The 22230-nt window shown below is 35.5% G+C and overlaps 1 protein-coding gene across 7 annotated transcripts in view; it reads left to right on the top strand.

Moving 5' to 3' along the window:
* The window catches only part of LOC131675033 (latrophilin Cirl-like), a 795927-nt gene that overhangs the window by 616585 nt on the left and 157112 nt on the right, over window positions 1-22230 (top strand). For 3 of the 7 annotated variants that reach the window (XM_058953854.1, XM_058953855.1, XM_058953852.1), the window contains exon 13: window positions 14698-14872. In XM_058953854.1, coding sequence (XP_058809837.1) covers window positions 14698-14872 — 175 coding nt within the window. Of the gene's footprint in view, window positions 1-14697; window positions 15218-22230 lie in introns of all 7 variants that reach the window. The other 4 variants (XM_058953848.1, XM_058953851.1, XM_058953849.1 and 1 more) reach the window with 3 other exon arrangements.

The following is a 22230-nucleotide window of genomic DNA, read 5'->3' as shown; positions in this document are numbered from 1 at the left end:
AGTTAATGCAAGCATTAAAAGAAAAAATAAAAAATACCTAGGTTTTCAACATTTAGTGACAATGCGCGTACATCAGTCGTGTCAAAGAACGTACAGCCGGGAATGTAACATAAAAATTGCTTTACAAAACATAACGAAAACAAGGTCGGACGATCGGCAAAGACAAGTTCTCGGGCGCAATTTCAATTTTTCTACGCATTGCTTTTTTTGTTCTAATCAATTAAGTCTGGGCCAAAAATGTGTGAGAGTATCCACACAAAGTACTATTGACAATGTTATTGAACAACTAAAAGTTTACCCGAAAACCGAAATTAATAAAGTTATAGCATCGCGTTTGAAGATTTTGGAAAACTGCACTAATGATTATTACGTTGTTAATGATGTTTCTTACCATCGTAAGTGTTTACCTACTTTTTATGCGTTCAATCTGAGTAATATTAGAGGTAAACCAATTAGCGACAGTATGTCTATGGTAGTTTCATTTATGATCAACTTTATAGTTGAAAATAGTGAAGAGTGTCAATTTTCTATGAAAAAACTGTTACAACTTTATACTGAACAAAGTGGGGTTTGCGATTTACCGTGATTTGATAGAATTGAGGATCAGCTAATAGAACATTTCGACGATGAAATTGTTATTTATAAAAGCAGAAACGATCGGTTCATATGTTTTAAGCGCACATTGGGCCAATCCATTCACGAAAGCTGGTATAATAATCGTAGTAAGAACGAAGAGAACGAAAAGAAACGGATCGTTGAAATGGCAGCGCACATTATTCTCCAAGATATTCGAGCAAAGGAATTCGATCTAGATAATTACAATTCGCCATCTGATTTTTTGAAAAACGCTAAAAACGACGTTCCAGAATCGCTACAGCTATTTCTTGATATACTAATTAAAACACATAAACGCAAGCCTAAAAATGGCTCTTGGGATAAGTGGGAGAAAAAAATCGTCACTGCTGCTCACGTCTTAATGTCATCCGTTAGACCGAAATCATTTAGATCTTCAATATTACTTGGGCTTGCAAGCACAATACATACCAAATATTCTACGCGAGGATTGATTGACGGGTTGCATTCCATAGGTCTTTGCGAATCATACTTTGAAACGGTACGGTTGGAGAGTTCAATTATCAATGCTCCAGATCAATATGATATACAAGACGACACGTATATTCAATTCATCTATGACAACGCAGATCACAATACTGCAACAATAGACGGTAAAAATACATTTCATTGTATGGGCGGTATAATGTGTGCGACGCCAGGGTCTTCCGTAACATGCAAGAATTCAATTCCTCGCTTGAAAGGAGTTTTACCGAAAATAAATACAGCAACGTCATCGGGCTTTGTGCCGCTCAGCGATTTCAAAACTAATAAACCTTTCAAGTTAGATAGCGTAACTGTTCGCGATTGGGAAGGAGTTTCTAGTAATGACTTTTCGATGACATTGAAACCGATTGATGTGCTTTATTTTTTCAGAAAATATAGAGCACCGAATAGCACAGCAAATTGGCATGGTTTCATGAATACCTACCATCATTTCAACACCGACTACTGTACAACGAAAGTTATACCTTTGCCATTCATTAAAGCACCGCCGAGTGAACATAAAACTATTTTGACCGCGTTGATCGACGCTAGACATAGAGCCGACGAAAAGAAAATGAAGCATTGCTTCGTAACTTTTGATTTACCCTTGTTCATGAAAGCCAGCGAAATAATAGCTTCGATAGATCCATTTAACGATCCCTTCAATCTGCGCTCCATTATATTACGGTTAGGGGGTTTTCACCTCCTGATGTCATTCATTGGAAGCATAAATGTTATAATGAAAGGTAGTGGCCTTTACGAGGCATTTTGCACGATGTACGCAGAGCTATCCGCTGAGAAAGCTTTGACAGGCCATGCGTTTTCAAGGGCGGTAAGAGGCCACCTCATAGTGCAAGCTGCTCTTGCAAGTATTATTTTGAAAAATATCGACCTGGATGATACTGAAAGAGCTTACTTAGAAACAGGCTTGACAAAAAATGGAGAAACAGATTTCGATGATTATTTAGCTGATCCAATTATGGAAAATGTAAAACAAAAATTCATTGCTACTGTCGATGCGATTGAAAAAAAAGGTCCTACTTGTCAATTGTGGATTCGCTACTTTAAACTTATTTGTTTATTACAACGATTCGTCGATGCTGAACGGTCAGGAAATTTCGAACAACACCTCGAAACAATTTTGTTGATGATTCCTTTCTTTTTCGCTTCTGGCCACCATTTGTACGCTAAAGCTTGTCTTTTGTATGTTCAACAAATGCTACAATTGCCAGAAAACATGGACTTGAACGAATACGATCAGTTTTGTAAACAAGGGTTTTTTACTATAAGGCGTTCTAATCGGTTTTGGTCTGGAATCTGGTCAGACATGACGATTGAGCAGGTGTTAATGCGAGCAATGAAGTGTTCTGGTGGTTTGATGCATGGCCGTGGATTAACTGAAGGAGTTATAGCAAAATGGATTTTGTCTAGAATGGCCGTGTTAGAAATCGGAAACTCGATGGAATTATTTTGCAACGTCGTTTTTTCAACATCTGAGCAGCATGTTGACAACCGTGTGTCACGCATGTCCAGAGATTCGGAAGATTTAGCGAAGGTGCTACAATTTTTCGAAACTTACGATCCTCTCCCTGATTTGGACAAACTCATCGGAATATTTTCCGGCGTTGTTGCAGATTCTTCTGTGAATTGCCATAAAGCTTTCGAGATCGGCACGGCTTTATTCAAAAATACGTCTGAGAAGAAATTCACAGACGTTAAATTCAAAAGGCAAGATAAAATTGTACATTTATCGGCAGTAAATTCAACGATAAAAAATTCATCCAATGAAGAAGTGTATATCCAACCACTAATTATTTTTTAAAAAATTTCATTGAATATTGAAACGAAGGAGGATATAAAGGAGTACGCTAACTTTTACGAGCTTGCACCTATTCCTTTATCTTTATTTGATGAAAATGGCATGAGAAAAACAAAAAAGTCAGAATTTGTTTCCAACTTCGAATTTACGCATCAATTATCTGGCACACTCGGGACTATAACGTACGTAGTTGACGGTGGATTTTTATTGCACAAAGTTGTTTGGCAAAGTAATACGATGATAAGAGATGTAATAGACAAATATATAACTTACGTAAAAAACAATTACGATCTCAATAGTTACGTAATATTCGATGGATACCCAGACGATGATACTCTGTCAACGAAATCAGTTGAACGTTCGCGCAGGACATTAAAAAATATAGGCCGTGAAATCGCCTTCGATGAGAACACGATAATAGCAACTAGTCAAAAACTGTTTCTCAATAACGAAAAGAATAAATCGAGGTTAATTCAATTAATTTGTAATTCATTGAACGTAGCAGGTTATCGAACGAAAGTCGCCGTCGAAGACGCAGACAGATTGATAGTTACAACATCAGTGGACAATGCGCGTATGAATTCGGATAATACAGTAATTATTGTAGGACAAGATACGGACTTATTGGTGATTTTTTCGCAATTGTCTGAGGATATGAACAATATATTTTTTAAGAGAGTAATGAAAGGTAATTCACCCGACGAGTACTATAGCAGCAATAGTTTTAAGTTTCCTTCATTAAAAAAATTTGTAGCGTTACACTGTTTTTGTGGTTGTGATACGACGTCTTGTTTCTACAATCTTGGTAAAAACAAAATTACTGCCACGGAAGCCTACTTTGCAGACCTCGAGGAAACGTATTTTTCAGACGGGTTAAAGAAGTTGGAGCATTGCTGGGCCAAGTGTATCGAACTAAAAGGAGACTATGTTTAAAAATAAAACGCCACTTTTCCAAAATTTTCGTTTTTCTTTTGTAGGCTAAGTACTTATCGGCGGACCACCCTCGTACGATGCTCTGTGCTGCATCTTTGCTGTCTCTTTCAAATTTGTCTTTTATTTTTCATGACCCGTATGTGCTTCATCGACCACGCCAAGGATTATTTTCAATGGGCTCGCACACGTTTTTGGTATATGTTGGGGAAAACCCCAACGTTTTGAATTACGACGCGTGTAAAATAGAAGGCTATCCTCGAATACAGTTACTTGTCCAGAATAGAAATAATTTACGAATTCATTATTTAATTATACTTCAAATTCTGAAACAAAAAATGTGGTGTTATACAAGGACGTTCAAGAATTCAGGGCGAAAATTAGTGAATTAAAATCACGATTCACGACGAAAAGCTACTTAATGGCAACAAATATTCGTACCATGCATGAATATTTGTTGTTTGTGCAAAATAGTGTACATTCATGGTGGATTCTTTGCCCTTTCCAATTGTTTAAAAGAATTTATTTTTCATTTATCACTTATATCTTAACATTTCATAACTAAAGGATTTTTTTTATTTTTATACTTTCATATAATAAGATCACCATAAATCATTATAATACAATCATGAAAGTAATTACATAATCTTTTATTAATTTATTATTTAAAATGGATTTCTCTTGTTCCAAATAACTCTAGCCTACTTTTCACGTATAACAATTTTTCTGATAAATTTCTCTGTTGGTTGTTTCAGTCTAAAATATTTCCAAAATGTCTGAAAATAAACGTTATTCAATTTTTACGTCGACTGAAGTCACTTCAGTTGCGATTCTTACAAAATGAATAACGAAGTTCTCGAAATGAATTAAATGATTACGATAGGAAAACTAGAGAAAACTAGGGAAAAGGCAGTGGTAGGGGAGTTGAAACAATTAGATTCCGAGTAAACTAAATTATTTCATAATTTATCCACAATTTCTGAAACTATATGTAAAATTTGTAATAAAATTGAAAGATTAACAAGCAAAGTAATTGAATAAAAAGTCAATTTCTTTTTCAAAATCCAATTGAGATAGTTCGAATATAATTATAAAACAATTAAAATAATATTGTAACAAAAATCTTAACGATATTATCTATGTTAAAGATAATATTATCGATGAAATGAGAGATAACATTTCCTTACGTAAAGAAATAGAGAAATCCAAAGCATGTATGTGAGGTGGCGCCTTAGTTTTATAGCGTTTTCCTTAGTTTCGAATATGTGGCGGGTTGCCATTGCGCAGTGAAAAGCGAAATAAAAGAACAAATCAGATTGGACCCTTACGCTATATTTATCTATTAATATACTAAACAAATACAATTTTACTGCGAACTTTGTAACGGTGAATTTTTATTTAATTGAAAACGGTGAAAATTATTTATTGCCCGTCAACACTTTCCGCCGATAAACTATCAACGGGTAGCCGGCAGGTCTGCCGTGCTACCATCCATAAGCTGGCGCCTAACCATGCAAGAGAGAGAGAGAGAATCAAGAGAAAAACACGGCACCGACCTCGACCTTCAGCCTCTCCGACAGCTAGAGCGCTCCGCAGTGTTACGTCGCTGGTGTGCCCCTCGCTGACCGTCTCACTGATGTTTGTTGTCGTAGCTGTTTATCTTGCTCGTCCTCTCGCTCGCTCCACAATACTGCCTCAATCCGTTATTTCACCCGAGAATTGCTGTTGTCATTGCTTTCGCCGCTTCTCTGTTGCTCGGTGCTACAGCACGTCAAATTCCTCGCGCGCACCCGCGCACCTAACCGGTTACCCACACGCACCGGTGCCGGGTATCCTTCGGGATACGGCTGGGCGCGACCCTGTCTCACGCTCTATTACTCGTCTGCGCACCAGGCGTGTCTCCGAAAACGAATAAAACGTCGGTGAGGTCGCGGGGCCAACTTGGAAAACCGTGACCTTTCGGTTTTATCCGCGTGCGCGACTTCCTCTGCTCATAGCTTAGCAGAGACTCTCTCGAATTTTCCGCGGCGATCCGCAATTCGAGCACTCTCTCTCTCTTTTTCTCTCTCTCTCTCTTTCTCTCCTTTCTTCTACGCCATCTGCATCGTTCCGGTCGTCAGCTCATCCCGCGTTCAGCACCTCGTAAACAAAAGATCCAAGCATGAGTGTATGTACCAAACGCACACACTCTCAGCTTGGCTCGGCGCACGGACATTTGCGAGAGCCAAACGGACAAATTCGGCCTAGCCAAGATTCGCCGTTACAACTTTTACTGCGAACTTTTTTCTCAGCATACTGTGCGATACACGCGAGAAAGGTATATCCACCATCGACCTCTTCTCCACATAGCCGGTAATCGTTGCTGGGTTTATGCTCATTTTAAATAGGTATACTCCAAAACATTAGTGCCATTACACCCCTGAGTCAGTCGACATTCCGACTCACCGTGTTTCTACATCTTCCACTCTCTGATTCTTGAAATAAGTAGGTACGATCATTGTTCAATTTTCAACGAATTCTATTACTTTTGTCATCTCTGAAATAGAGTCGCCTTAACCTTTACTTGTATGTGCTTCTTCTCTTCTTTGATCAATTTTTTTTGACTCCGTCGGCATACTTGTCCAAGCTATATTTCTTTCGTCTTCAGTCCTAGCAATTTTATGAGGAATACCTATGATAGTACATTAATTGTACTTCTTGATATTGACTGCCATCCATTGATAATCCGAAGATCTATTTTATGCTATACCGCACCTATATGCTTATCCATCAAGTATGCAGGACTGCGATCCACCTAAGTAGATCTTGTACAGAGGGATAGAATCGACCGCTATAATAGTTTGTCATATAATTTTAGAATCTACCATTTAAAAGGGCTTGAAAGGATATTCAAAATGTGTTTTTATTGAGTTCTGTCGATTTATTGTCTGCTGAAATATGAAACTTTAAATTTTTAGTAGTTTTGTTGTTGAGCGGCCAAAAATTATTCGATGAGAGTGTGATTCGATTCATCTTCACTCTTTTTCGTGCTTATTTTCCTTTATAAACATTGATATAAACGTTGATGAATGCTTCCATCTAGACGGTATTTTACTATTATTTTAATTTACGGTTTTTAAATAATAAAAATGTACCGAGTTATGGAAAGTTGGAAAAAAGTGATAATTTCCAGGAAAAATGCTCGTCTGTGAATGAAATTTGATGAACATAATTTTTTACTGAGTGATTTAAATAGGACTTCGAAAGAACATTAAAATGATGTATTTTATACTTTTTTGCTTTTTTTCGATAATTGGGGAGAGATCGAAGTTTAGCATAATTTTTAAAATTTTACAAATGTGAATTTCCGCTTGAAAGATTAAAAAAAGCATTTAATCCACAGTGCATCTTAACAAAATTAATTCTTACGAGGTACTATCAATTTTCAGAATATATTTATATAATGTTTCTAGAGTCTTTAGAAATGATTTCAAAATCGCATACATAGCACATTTAAAAAAAATTGATAATCATTTTTTTAGCCGAATTTCTTGAATTTTCAACTTTTAACAAATAATCCCACAATACAATATATTCTTTTCATATTAAATGTAATTAAACTATTTATCAAATACAAATTTAATCTAATTAAAAAAAACGGTTTACACTCAAGTTAAATAGAAAAAAAACGTACAGTGCCGCTCAGCCACTTTTACCCCCCCCCCACGGGCAAAATCAGTCTAACTTCAAAGTTTTATATCTCTGGTAGAAATTAACGTACAGAGACACGCGTGAGTGCGTTTGAAAGGTCTTTCGGAGAGCTTTCAAATGATATGACTCACGGTTGCCATTGATTGTTTTTTAAAATTTTGCAACAATTATGCAAAATTGAAAATTCTGAAATTTTGTTATTATTTTTGACAATTAGCCAATTTTGGAAAAAAAATCGTACGAAAATTTGAAGTACACCATTTTTTAGCTATTACCAAGCCCTATCTGAATCACTCATCAAAAATTTATTTTCGTCAAATATGACGCGCGCACGGGCATTTTTTCCTGGAAGTGACAGTTTTTTTCAACATTTTTTATCTCCGTCAAATTGTAACAATCGAAAAAAATTTTATAGGAGAAAAAATGTTTGTTTTTTCACGTAGAATACTGCAATAATTTTTTTTTCGGTTTTTCGAAAAATTTTTTTTTTCGGTTTTTTTCAATTTTTTTTTCTCACAGTCGGTACGCTAAAAAGATGAGAAACCACAAAAAAAAATTTTTTTCCATCCATTCAATAATACTACATAACAAGTATCGTAAATTACATAAAAAAAAAATCTTTTTTTTTTCGACCTTGAAAAATAATTTTATCAATAAATAAATGAAATAGCAACAAATGTGAAGTCAGAAATTTTTTGCCTTTTATTCACACATCGCAGTAAAGGTTTTTTAACGGCAACTCGACCAAACAGTCCTTTTTCTCTTAAACGTCTTTGTACGGTGCTTATACTCACGGATTTCTCTAAATGTTCGTTAACATGCGCAGTTATTTGAGGAGCTGTTAACTTTCGATTACGTACCCTTTTTTGGCAAATATAGTTATCTTCTTTAACAGTAGCTTTCCTTCTTCGCTGTGAGCGTCGATTTTGTACAGTACCTGTTTCATGGAATTTTTTGATGTTATATGCCACTGTACGCCTGTCTATGTTCAACTTTTTTGAAATTGCATGGTGACTCATATTGAGTTCGTATAGTGCAATAATGCTATTACGTTCACGCACAGTTAAATTCCTCGATTTTGCCATGGTCACAATACATAGACACTACACAAATAGTTACTCATACTGTAACTGTTCGCTACCGACTGATAAGCTTGTGATCAGAAGTACAGAAATATTTGTAGAAGTATGTTTGATTTGATGAAAGTAGGGATATCACTTTGTTTGTAAATACTGCTAGTATTAATCAGCGTGTTAGATAGTACATATTCTCTATGAAACAAGTAATCATTTCCAACTGAACATCTGAAGTAAATTTATAATACGTAGTTATTGCTTTATGTGAATTAAAAAAAATTTCTGACTTCACATTTGTTGCTATTTCATTTATTTATTGATAAAATTATTTTTCAAGGTCGAAAAAAAAAAAGATTTTTTTTTATGTAATTTACGATACTTGTTATGTAGTATTATTGAATGGATGGAAAAAAATTTTTTTTTGTGGTTTCTCATCTTTTTAGCGTACAGACTGTGAGAAAAAAAAATTGAAAAAAACCGAAAAAAAAAATTTTTCGAAAAACCGAAAAAAAAATTATTGCAGTATTCTACGTGAAAAAACAAACATTTTTTCTCCTATAAAATTTTTTTCGATTGTTACAATTTGACGGAGATAAAAAATGTTGAAAAAAACTGTCACTTCCAGGAAAAAATGCCCGTGCGCGCGTCATATTTGACGAAAATAAATTTTTGATGAGTGATTCAGATAGGGCTTGGTAATAGCTAAAAAATGGTGTACTTCAAATTTTCGTACGATTTTTTTTCCAAAATTGGCTAATTGTCAAAAATAATAAAAAAATTTCAGAATTTTCAATTTTGCATAATTGTTGCAAAATTTAAAAAAACAATCAATGGCAACCGTGAGTCATATCATTTGAAAGCTCTCCAAAAGACCTTTCAAGCGCACCCACGCGCATCTCTGTACGTTAATTTCTACCAGAGATATAAAACTTTGAAGTTAGACTGATTTTGCCCGTGGGGGGGTAAAAGTGGCTGACCGGCACTGTAAATAGAAATCTAAACAAAACTATCCATTTCTCTCTTTCATTGTCTCTCATTGCAAGTGAGTTACTTTATGTTGTGAACTACTAATATCAGTTATCAACAAGCTTTACTATTGTCTACTGTATTTACGGCTCCGCATAAATATAATCATATACTCATGCGGCAAATTGGTCAAAATTTTGCGTAATGTGTTTGAAAAAAAAGTAATATGAAATTAATAGGTATTTCAATGACTAATCTTCTTGAAAAAGCCATGAACTATGATGTAAATGATATTAGGCTTCCAAATATGATAAGCAGTGTATGCAAAAAAATTGTTACAAAAAAATTGTTTACAAAAAAATTTGTAAACAATTGCATTGTTTACAAAAAAAAAAGATATTGGAATGAATAAGATTACATTTTCTGATTACTCTACATTTACTGTACCATTAGACACACTTAATTAAAAAGTGATTGACTGTACATTATGCAAATTTGCCAGTATACATGATTTTACAAGAGGGAATTCAAATAGCAAAAGGGAAAATAAAAATAATGTGATTGATAAATCTAACGTTTGTTCCAAGTAACTTATAACGCTGTCAAAAGGAAAAACGAATTTTTATACACTTTTTATATAGTATTAAAAATATGAGTGCTATCATTGATTTTTAATCACATAAAACAAGAAAATTTACTGTGTGATATAGTGAAAGTTCTTTTTGAAGTTGTTATTTCAGAAAATGATATCAATTTTTCAATTTTTTGCGTATCAAAAATAAGGGTTGCAACCGCCAAAGTCAAACACACCAAAATTTGTTTTACTATTTGAAAAAATTATTATTTACTTGATTTACTAAGAAATATTGATTAGAAGGAAAGTTATCTGAAAAGAACTATTTCTGGGGATGAACTTTGAGGGTGAATTTCACCTCTTAAATATGTTTTTTCCATCGATAAAAAAAATACTAATCTCTTGTTTTTTAATATACAACATTTACTAGGATTATCAAAATTGGTGATTTCGGAGTTAGAATCACTTCAAAATCATTGTTGATATTAAAAATTGAACTAATTAAAGAATATCTTTTGTATAATAATAATCAGAATGTGACGAGGCCCTAGCTGAGATGGCTGGCCCTGTCTGGCTCGGTCTCGTTCCCACGATTCGTTTTTTTGCTGAGACCATAGTGGGTTAGTGGAAGCCAATTGGGAGCGAGAGTGGCAGCTTCAAGAAGGGAAAGAGAAGATACGTCGCGTAAAATGAAAGAACGAACGCGAGTGACTCGCTGTGATCCGGTCGCGAGTGCGAAGCCACCGATGTTGCTGAAGCCGGCACCCGCACGGTGGGGAGAGAGAGGAAAATTTGAACTCGGCATTTGATCAGAGGATATCGACCGTGACGGCCGAAAGCACATGCGCTGAAGAAGAGAGCCATCGATTTCCAAAATCGCTGATTACACAGCAACCAAATCCTGGAACAAGGACGACGATAGGTATAGAGTGGCAAGGAAAGTTTATGATCCAGGGCACGGAGACTTCGAGCCAGCCTGCTATCGACCTGCCAGCAACTGCAGCATCACTTCAGCCAGCAGCCTTCTTCAGTCAAGTCGTCTCTCTCTCTCTTGTGCGTTTTTCCGCAGGAGCGAAGGCAAGCGGCCACAGAGAATAACATGTAAATCCACGTCGTCTCTATTTTTGTACGAGTTAGCGGAATAAATATAATCGAAGGTTATTGAGACTCATTTCTGTGTGCGCCTGTTATTCTCGTCCTCTCGAGCTAACACCCAGCCCGCCAACTTCGTGACGAGGCCCAGCGTCATATTTGCAGTGAAGCGAATGAGCCTCCCGCACCTTTCTTTTAAAAATAGTTAGTAGCACGGCACTTGGGCACTGGCCTAGAATGTGACAAGTGCGAATAATCGACTACGAGTATCTCCTTTACGCGCTTAATAAATTATAGCGTTACAAGAATATCTGTTACAAATACTGACAATAATTTGTGAGTATCCGTAATTTGATTAAAAATCATTTTTTGTCATATACTGATCACCCTAAAACACTTTCCTGCATCATATTCCTGCGTTATATTAATTTACTATTCGATAAAGAAAATAAAACTGAAGAAGGTATAGTACCGATCTCGAAAATTAATTTCGAAACTTAAACCTTTATGGTATACTATAATGCTTTTCTAAACTACACTAATATTTTATACAAATACACATGAGTCTATTAATTACAATCATACGACGAGAAACATCTGCTATATTTTGCCCTATGAGTAGTACCAACGTAATAGCGTGCCTTTCTTTCCCAGTGAGCATCAAAATAGGAAAATTTTATACCCTGGAAAAGTTTATTCCTCGCGCTGAAATACTTTTAAAAAATATCCATAGCAATAATTCGCGTCCGTTTTGAATTAAAAATTTTAATTATATGTTCTTCAAGTATTATATTTTCTTATTGTATAGTAAAAAGTCGATTTATTCACTCATTTATTAAGGGATACTCACTTAACCGATAAAATAATGTAATATAATGATATCAATGAAAATATGCATAAATAAAGGAGATAAGAAAATTGTAAACGGCCCATTCCATATACATTCAACCAGTAAATAAAATCGATGTCTGCAATCTTTCTGAAACTTTGGGATATTAATCTACATTGAATTTCTTTAGATACGTGTTTTTTCTTTTGTGCGAAAACCCGTTTTGAAGCCCTGTTGCTATAACAAAGCTGATAGGGTATAAGCGTTATTTCAAATGCAAAAATAACTACTGTGTTTTAAATGGTCGCCATTTTCACCAAAATCATCGTACACCAACCATTTTTTTTCAAATGTGAGGGATTTAAACAGCTTTCATTTTCTGCATTCAGATTTTGATTAGTAAAAAAATTTTTTTTTTTATTTAAAAAAACCAAAAAAACTACTTTTTTGAAAATCGAATTTCTCAAAAAATACATCTTCAATTTTTATGAATTTTGGATATGTTTTTCAGGACGTCATAAGCTATCTTTCTGCCAAGCGGCAATATGCTATTTTTCCCCGTTCCCGAGATATAGCCTTGCAAAGAAAATGACTATTTTGACATGTTTCAGCCTTATTGTGGGCTACGTGTAAAATCTATATTATTCTTTCAAACAGACGCAATCATCTTGGAATTTACTCAATAAATGTTTAATAGGTATGCTTGAAAGTGTTGTCAACATTAACCGGAATTTGATCAGCTTGATGACTTTATTTTTACGAAGAGTTGCGTTATATCATTTTGAAATACGGGGATAAATCGGCGAACGAGACTCTATCTTGAAAATTAATTTCCTCAAATACATTATCAATTATGATAGGAAACATGATACGGCTTTTGCGTTAGCAGCGATGAAAATGGTAAGGAGTGAATGTATTGACTTAATTGAGGGCGACGAAAAGGACATTACAATAATTTCAGACGGCGCAGCTGCGCATTTTAAAAATTGGTTTCGGTTTCGCGAATTGGGAAGCGATGGCGATACAGGCAAGTGGATTTTTTCTGCGATGGGGCATTGAAGGGGAGCATGTGATAGCATAGGGGGTTTATTAAAACATTATGTTACAACGCATAACTTGTCGTCATCGCCGACCGAATGTATAAAAAATGCTAATGATTTTGTAACATATGTAAGTAAATATACAAGTAAAATAAGAATAATGCTTTTGAAAACTGAAGAACTTCAGAAATTCTAAGCTGATAAGGTCGCGGAGTGGAAAGAAGTTCAATCAATTGTTGGCATTCGCGATAGTCATATTTGGCGAGTAATCCGCAAGTCAGATAATGAAGGCAATACCAATGTTGAACGATCTATGAGAAAAACGAACAAGCATGAGTAGCTTAAAGTTATATGCTGAACAATAATGAGTGCGTCTGGTGGTCTGTTATTATTATTATAATATTATAATATTATTTTTATTATTTTATTAAATATTATTTTATTATAATATTATTTACATTTCCATTATTACCCGTTATTTAAGTAAAGATTCCCAAATGATTGTGAAATAACAGTTTTAAATAAAATAATGTATTTTATGTAACTATTACTTCTCAATTTTATTTCTAATCACATTTCTTATTGACTTACCTACGACCATTAATTTATAGGCGATGAAATTTTAATATACAACAATACAATATGCTTTTACTCAGCGCATAAAACACTGAATGACATAAAAATCAGCAGACCGTTTCTCATGAACGGGGCAAAATGGCATTGTACCGTTCGGTGGACATATAGCTTATAAGGCCCTGAACAACATATCCAAAATTCAAAGAAATCAAGCGTGATGTATTTGAGGAAATCAATTTTCAAAATAGAGCCTTGTTCGCCGATTTATCCCCGTATTTCAAAATGATATAACGCAACTCTTCGTAAAAATAAAGTCATCAAGCTGATCAAATTCCGGTTAATGTTGACAACACTTTCAAGCATACCTATTAAATATTTATTGAGTAAACTCCAAGATGATTGCGTCTGTTTGAAAGAATAATATAGATTTTACACGTAGCCCACAATAAGGCTGAAACTTGTGAAAATAGTCATTTTCTTTGCAAGGCTATATCTCGGGAACGGGGAAAATTGGCATATTGTCGCTTGACAGAAAGATAGCTTATGACGTCCTAAAAAATATATCCAAAAATTAAAAAAATCGAATATGTGTTTTTTGAGAAATTCGATTTTCATAAAAAAGTAGTTTTTTTTGGTTTTTTCAATAAAAAAAAAAAAAAAAATTTTAAATAATCAAAATCTGAATGGAGAAAATGAATGCTGTTTAAATTCCTCACATTTGAAAAAAAAAACGGTTCGCGTACGATGGCTTGGGTGAAAATGGCGACCATTTAAAACACAGTAGTTATTTCTGCATTTGAAATAACGCTTATACCCTATCAGCTTTGTTATAGCACTACAGGGCTTCAAAACGGGTTTTCGCACAAAAGAAAAAACACGTATCTAATGAAGTTCAATGTTGATTAATATCCCAAAGTTTCAAAAAGATCGTAGAATTCATATGGAATGGGCCAAACATAATAGTTTTAACTTAATTCATATTAATAAGTTGTTATTTATGTTTCAAGCAGGTACGGAAGGAATACCGTAAATTTGTTAGGCGGCATGCATGGCTTCCTCGCTGTCTACGCTGTTCAAGGAATCCAACGACAACCAGTGGCAGCAGCGGTGGTGGTGGTTGTGCTGGCGGTACTGGATCTGCCGGCTCTGGTAACTCACTTGGGTCTAATCTTCAAGGCCAAGGTAACAACAAAGAACTCGCTCATTGCAACACTTCATCGAATCCTTCCGGCCCAAGCACTGAGTGTTCTGGCCTGTCAGCTAGCCATTTTCAACAACATCACCACCAGCACCAAGATCAGCAACATCTTTCACAACCACAGTCACATCTGTATCATCAGCATCAACAGCTCGCCCCAGGACATGTGGGTAGCAACAAGCCTTCAACTTCACCCTCATCTCCTTTGGGTGCGAATCTTTCGATAAATCTCGCGCTAGCTCTCAATAGCCATGCTCAAATACATCAGATGCATTTCGTCACTCCCAGTAATCACGACAGGCCACAGCTCAACAGCACCCACCAGCAAGGTATCCAAGCGCAGTTTTTGCACCAAACCCAGCCGCACCTTTGTGCCACGTTCACCTATTTTTAAAGTTTGATGCTACTTGATCTAAATAACGCGATACATTTTCCTATTTACAGTGCCGCTCAGCCACTTTTACCCCCCCACGGGCAAAATCAGTCTAACTTCAAAGTTTTATATCTCTGGTAGAAATTAACGTACAGAGACGCGCGTGGATGCGTTTGAAAGGTCTTTCGGAGAGCTTTCAAATGATATGACTCACGGTTGCCATCGATTGTTTTTTTAAATTTTGCAACAATTATGCAAAATTGAAAATTCTGAAATTTTGTTATTATTTTTGACAATTAGCCAATTTTGGAAAAAAAATCGTACGAAAATTTGAAGTACACCATTTTTTAGCTATTACCAAGCCCTATCTGAATCACTCATCAAAAATTTATTTTCGTCAAATATGACGCGCGCACGGGCATTTTTTCCTGGGAGTGACAGTTTTTTTCAACATTTTTTATCTCCGTCAAATTGTAACAATCGAAAAAAATTTATAGGAGAAAAAATGTTTGTTTTTTCACGTAGAATACTGCAATAATTTTTTTTTCGGTTTTTCGAAAAATTTTTTTTTTCGGTTTAAATTATTTTTCAAGGTCGAAAAAAAAAAAGATTTTTTTTTTTGATGTAATTTACGATACTTGTTATGTAGTATTATTGAATGGGTGGAAAAAAAATTTTTTTTGTGGTTTCTCATCTTTTTAGTGTACCGACTGTGAGAAAAAAAAATTGAAAAAAACCGAAAAAAAAAATTTTTCGAAAAACCGAAAAAAAAATTATTGCAGTATTCTACGTGAAAAAACAAACATTTTTTTTCCTATAAAATTTTTTCGATTGTTACAATTTGACGGAGATAAAAAATGTTGAAAAAAACTGTCACTTCCAGGAAAAAATGCCCGTGCGCGCGTCATATTTGACGAAAATAAATTTTTGATGAGTGATTCAGATAGGGCTTGGTAATAGCTAAAAAATGGTGTACTTCAAATTTTCGTACGATTTTTTTTCCAAAATTGGCTAATTGTCAAAAATAATAACAAAATTTCAGAATTTTCAATTTTGCATAATTGTTGCAAAATTTTAAAAAACAATCCATGGCAACCGTGAGTCATATCATTTGAAAGCTCTCCGAAAGACCTTTCAAACGCACTCACGCGCGTCTCTGTACGTTAATTTCTACCAGAGATATAAAACTTTGAAGTTAGACTGATTTTGCCCGTGGGGGGGGTAAAAGTGGCTGAGCGGCACTGTATGACTATCTTACCCACGTTTGTTCTATTCTGTTACAGCATTTATGAGGCACAATTATTGCCTCTAGTCGTTAGCGCTCCATTGATGCTTGTCAATTTAATATCACTTTGTATTTTTACCTCAAGTATCATGAAATACGTACATATGTTTTTGTTCGTACCCTTAGCGATATGCAGTAACACGTCCTATGTTGGATAAATCTTTACCATAGAATTTCTAATCTGATAACTCTTCGTTAATTATTTCTATATAAAATATACAAAATTAGATTTTTAATTTCCGTTCTGCGAGTTAAACATATTATTTTGATTTTTTATTTTCAATTTCAACCATCAATATCATTCCATTACATGCGCTCCTAAAATTTTCTATAGAACATTAAGTTATATGATATTTTTAACTTTTTTCATAAAAAAATTAAATGTATAGACAATTTCACAGTAAAAATGTATTGATTCAATTTCATTTTTCTTGAATGTTTGAATAATGCTCTCACTAAACGCTTAGAGTGCACGCTTTTCATTTTTTAAGTTTATTACTCTATGAAGTGTTGCTCATCCGAAAATGATTTGGATCTTGACCTCGCATACTCGTAATATCCTGTTTTAAAAATATTGACATTTATTTTTAATTTTGTCAATTTGAAAATTTGGCAAATATTTCGCTAAATAAATGCATGTTTTGCGGTCTTCATCATGCATTGTTCACAGCCAGACTCCAAAATATAATCAGAATGAAAAATTTATTCACACTCATTTTTATTATTTTTATTGCTCAAATTGAAACACACAGTACTGAAATTCAAATTTGAGATACGTATTGCACTTGTGATATTTATCATCTGATATTTATCATACTGGTTTCTATAATTACATAATATCACACTTTCAGAATTTATTTAACACAAATTTTAACTTCAAATTTATTAACATTATTTTTTAATTTAACTTTAGAAATTATAATGAAGTTATAAAAAGTTTCATATGTTTGTTCCATAAAGTACATCGACAAAATATGTTTAATATTCATATTATAGATCTGCTTTACGATTTTTTGCTTATTATATTCGAAGTCCATGAATGTATTAATTTATTTTATAAAAAATATATTATAATTTCAAAAAGTAAAATTAAGAGACATCTGTAAATGAACGTATTTTTAAATCTATTATTAATATTGTGCGATGGTTCAAAATCGACTTAATCGATAGAACTGAGAATATACAAAGATATTTTCCGATTTATTAAAATAATTTGCTTAATAATTAAAATATGAAACTCATATTTTTGCGATAATGTTTTAGTGTTAATACTTCTAATCACCCTATAAGATTATTAACCGAAAAAAATAAAGTGTAATTTTCTGGTAGATTAGAGATTTAAAAACTTGATTTTTTTGAAAATTAAATAAGCGTTATGTAAAAGAAGTTGTAGCACATAAAAATAAATACTCAAAACATTTTTCATATGCATATAACAGTAAGAAAAATAAAGTGCATACACTCATGAATCATGATATATATTTATATAGTCACATAGAAAGTACATCGAAATTCAGTTATTGTAGAGTAAAAATCTAATTAACCCTAATATTATTCGTGAAATAATTTCACCGAGAAGTTTCTCAATACGGTGCGCTCATTTCTTGTGTCAATGTAAAATCAATTTTGAATTTCTAAATATGATTCAAAGAATAATAAACTATAAGTCTAAGTTTAACAACACTTGTTTACATTATTGGCGTTTCAATTCATCATCTTCTAGATTATTTCAATTTTTCAACTATCACTGAATCAAGTTAGTGCTTACACGCTCACGCATATGGACAGTTTCACAAGTCATTAGATCAATATGACTGTCAAATTTTTTTTTATATATCAATGCAACTGCGTTATTGAATTATAGAACTTAAAATCTAATTGGTAGCAACATATTGAAAATCTGCTATTTTTTCAGTTTTCAAAACTATTCTAATATTTTTGAATCATGAAGGAACTTTTGTAAGTACACGTACGCAGGCACACCCACATACACAAGCATGCACACACGCGCGCACGTACGCACGCGCACGCACACACACACACACACACACACACACACATTATAATGGTGAGTCAAATAAATATTTATTTAAAACCGTTAAGAAATGAATCGTCCCTCACTGCAAGGCTAACCGCTGACTCAATCTGTTTGTATACTCGCTGCTGTAGCACATATATTTCACCCTACTAGGAACGTGAACTAAAGAGCGAAATTAAATAAGAGATGATTCGAATATGCTTATAAGTTTTTACTGCAGACGAGAATAAGTGGAATGGTATACATTTAACAGGTATACATTAAGCATGACAGAAATAAAAGATCGACGGAGGGCTGTTATACTTTGCTGCTACCTCTTGTGTATCGCTTGTGATAGCTTTCGCCGCGCAGTCTATGGGACTTCCAGCCTCTCTGAATTCATCTATCTACTACTTCCTCAAGGATATCGGCGCTTTTCTCCTCGGGTTGCATCAACACTACGCTATTTTTATCGCGAGGCGCAGTGTCTCGTTATACCAATTTTTTTTCGTTGCGTGTCGTTCTACTATAAAAGTACTTCTACTTCACGCTTGTTTTTAATGCATATTCCCGAATGTCAGTCTCTCTCGTGTTTGTATTCTTTATTCTCTATCGCGGTTCCTCTTTGAAATAGATGCGCGAATGGAGCTTTATGCAGACAATCCTCAATATGAAGTGCTCCGAGCTGCAGAAAAACACGGAGAGATCCGTGATCCTATTATTATCCCAGTTTTGTTACTTGTTTTTATTTTCATGGAACATGGAGAAGAGCACAGATGTCGAGCCTCCTCTGATCTGTCTGCTCGTAAGTAACACCCGCACTGCAATTCAGGACGATATTTACTATTTGGTGGCCTCGTCTTATCCGGATAACTCCCACGTGGTTGCAGTTGAAACAGCTGAACAGCCTCGGCACTTCCGTTAAGTGCGGAATGATTCCTCAGGCGAAAACAAGAGTGTTTGAGGCAGTGGCACTGTTGGAATAGACACCATATCGGGGGTAGCACCATCACCTGAGTGAAAGCTGATGGTAAATCCACCTGCAGCTGTCACGTTCACTCTGCGGCCGTTACCGAGCCCAGTCCCTGGAGGATTGATGCATTGAAGGAATCGGTTCTTGAGAATCGAAGGGGCTCTAATTAAATTGCATTGGGGTCCTTGGACTCCCGTCGAGAGCCATAATGGTCATGTGTCCTCTTGGCGAGCCCACACGTGTTTACTTTAAGAGTTTACCTGCGAGTTCACTTTCCAATAACCAAGAAACTTGCTGAATCTTCTATAAACAGAGCGCCGTAAGTGACTGACGAAGGTCCACGCTTATTCCACCCCAACGCCCATTTTTCCTTGAGCGTGGACTAGACGGTCCATTTTAGCGAGTTGGTCGGTCAGTCTTCCAGCCCGTATAACCGTGTCATGTTGGTTGTTATCGAATGTCGAGGATTACTCAACGGATTACTCATTAGTTTGTGTCAATAGTCGATGCCGGAAGTCACTCGCTTACCAGTAGACGTATCTAGTGGCATTAGCTGCACTATCCTAAGAAGAGAGGGAAGGATGATCGAAAAACGCTTATGAATCTCTTCCTGGAGCATGGGTTCTACATCCTCTTCATCCACCTCGCTTACGTTATCTATGATAACCGAGAGGAGCATCTCACCAAAAATATTCAACGATGGCTGGCGTGCCCTTTCCTCTTTCGCAAAATGCATAGGCGAGGACCGTCGGTTCAGCGGGCTATATAAAGCCAGGAACATCTTGATGCTCTCCTCTACGGGAACTTTGAACTTGACAAGCATAAACTTGTTGTACACCTGCTCTCTGATAAATTACAATAACTAAAGGATTATTGGTTAATTATATTCTTGCGAGGTTGCGCTAGTCCTCTTTTCGATTGCGCGGTTACCGAATGTTTCCTTTGATTCTTTGAAACAGGCGATCGCCTGACAGTGACAGTCTTTCTGGGTTTACCTTTTGGTGATTTCGAAAGTAGAACTCCCTTCATGATAACAGAATTATTTTTCAAGCAATCTTGACCTATTTTCATTGATTGTTACTTTGGACTCCCAAAATCCGCCGTGGAATTACCCTGATACTCCAGCGATCTATCCCTTCTGATCCAAAGCTTCGAGGTTTCCTTCTTTGCTGTGAGCCAAGTCATGAATGCTTAGCCAGTCGCTCGTTGCTAGAATTTCCCTTGCAGTCTCTGGAGCTCCTTCTTCGGGGGTAGAGATCTCCTGATAAAAGAACTTAAGGTCTTTGGCAGTGATAAAACCCTCTACTTCTTTCAATTAATTGGTTACTTGGAAGGTATTGGGACTGTATTTTTCCGTGACCATATTAAACCTGGAATACGGAGGTGCTAATTTGAAGACAACACCCTGGGCGACTGAAGGCAAAATTCAATTCATAGGCTAGACCTAGTTGCCTTTATTAAAGGGCGAAGCTTGGTGCTTGCCATCGCATATCTCTGTCTGTCTTCCTTGCTGGTCTCTAGTTCGCTCAGCAACGTTGTCATTAAATGATGAGCTTGTTGACCAAGTATTCCATATAAGATTTCCTGCTATTATCAAGATCCTTACTTTACGTTAGCTGATGTTGAGATTTATGGTCAATCCCGGGTGGTATCAGTTGGCCAATAGTCGACTGTAATTTAGTATAGCAAGTTGATTGTATTATGCAATGCTGCATTTAGAGCAAACGTTATTTACTTTAATTTCTCGTTCTAGTGATTTCTCTTGATATGAGAGATTATCGTCGTCTCCAGCATACGATTACCTCTCTCTGTGTGGTTTTTGCTTTCGAGTAGTAAATCGCGGTCGCGTGCTGTATACTTTGTTTGACCAAGTATTCCTCTATCAGCTAATTTATAAATTCTGTGCCGTTATCTAAGAGAAATTTCTCTGGAGCCTTAAATCTAGTGCTTACGTGTTCGTGGAATTTCCTCATGATGGTTTTGGAATTTACTTTCTTGATCGTAATATACTCTAACCATCGCGTAAAAAGATATACGAACATTTAGATGTATGTGTACTCGTGCTTACGAGAGCTACGAGAGAACGGTTTCGTAATGACAGCGGTGGACATTTGCCAGAGAGATATCGTGGTACTCTTCTAGTACTTGCTCTTAGTATTCTATCAGGATTAGAAGTTTCCATGCTTCTTGTTTATCCAAAATTTGTGAGAATCCACCGTCAGAGTCGTACGTATATATGTTACTGTCCTGAATTTTCTTATTTGAGTGTAAATTAGAGTTGTCAAAGACTTTCTTTTTCTGATCGAGAAATCTCTCATTAGAGATCTCGTCAGCCTATGTAATGATACTTATCGCGTGCAGAGATCCCTTGTGATGTTCAACATCTCTGTGGTTCTTTCGGTATGCTGACTGTCGATTATATCAATATTTGCATCCAGGTGGTTTTCCTAGTCATAATTTACTGGCACGACTGTCGGCTTAGTACCTAAACATTGGTCCTCTATTACATCATCAATTCAGGCGTGGTCCATGCCGACAAAGATTTCTTTCGGTAACACAAGTTCGTGCCGAGCACCGCATCGCATGGATCTTCATACCATTGCGTGGTATCCCTTGCAGGATAAGGGCATCGGTTGTGATCCTAACTATTCACTCCACTATGCGTTTCTTACCTCCTTACCAATCTTACAATCG

The sequence above is a fragment of the Phymastichus coffea genome, unplaced genomic scaffold (genome assembly GCF_024137745.1).
Source record: "Phymastichus coffea isolate CEN01 unplaced genomic scaffold, Cenicafe_Pcof_1.1 PCOF00015, whole genome shotgun sequence".
Lineage (NCBI taxonomy): Eukaryota > Metazoa > Arthropoda > Insecta > Hymenoptera > Eulophidae > Phymastichus > Phymastichus coffea.
Note: the sequence above shows the minus strand (reverse complement) of the source record. Positions and strands in the feature narration are given on the sequence as shown.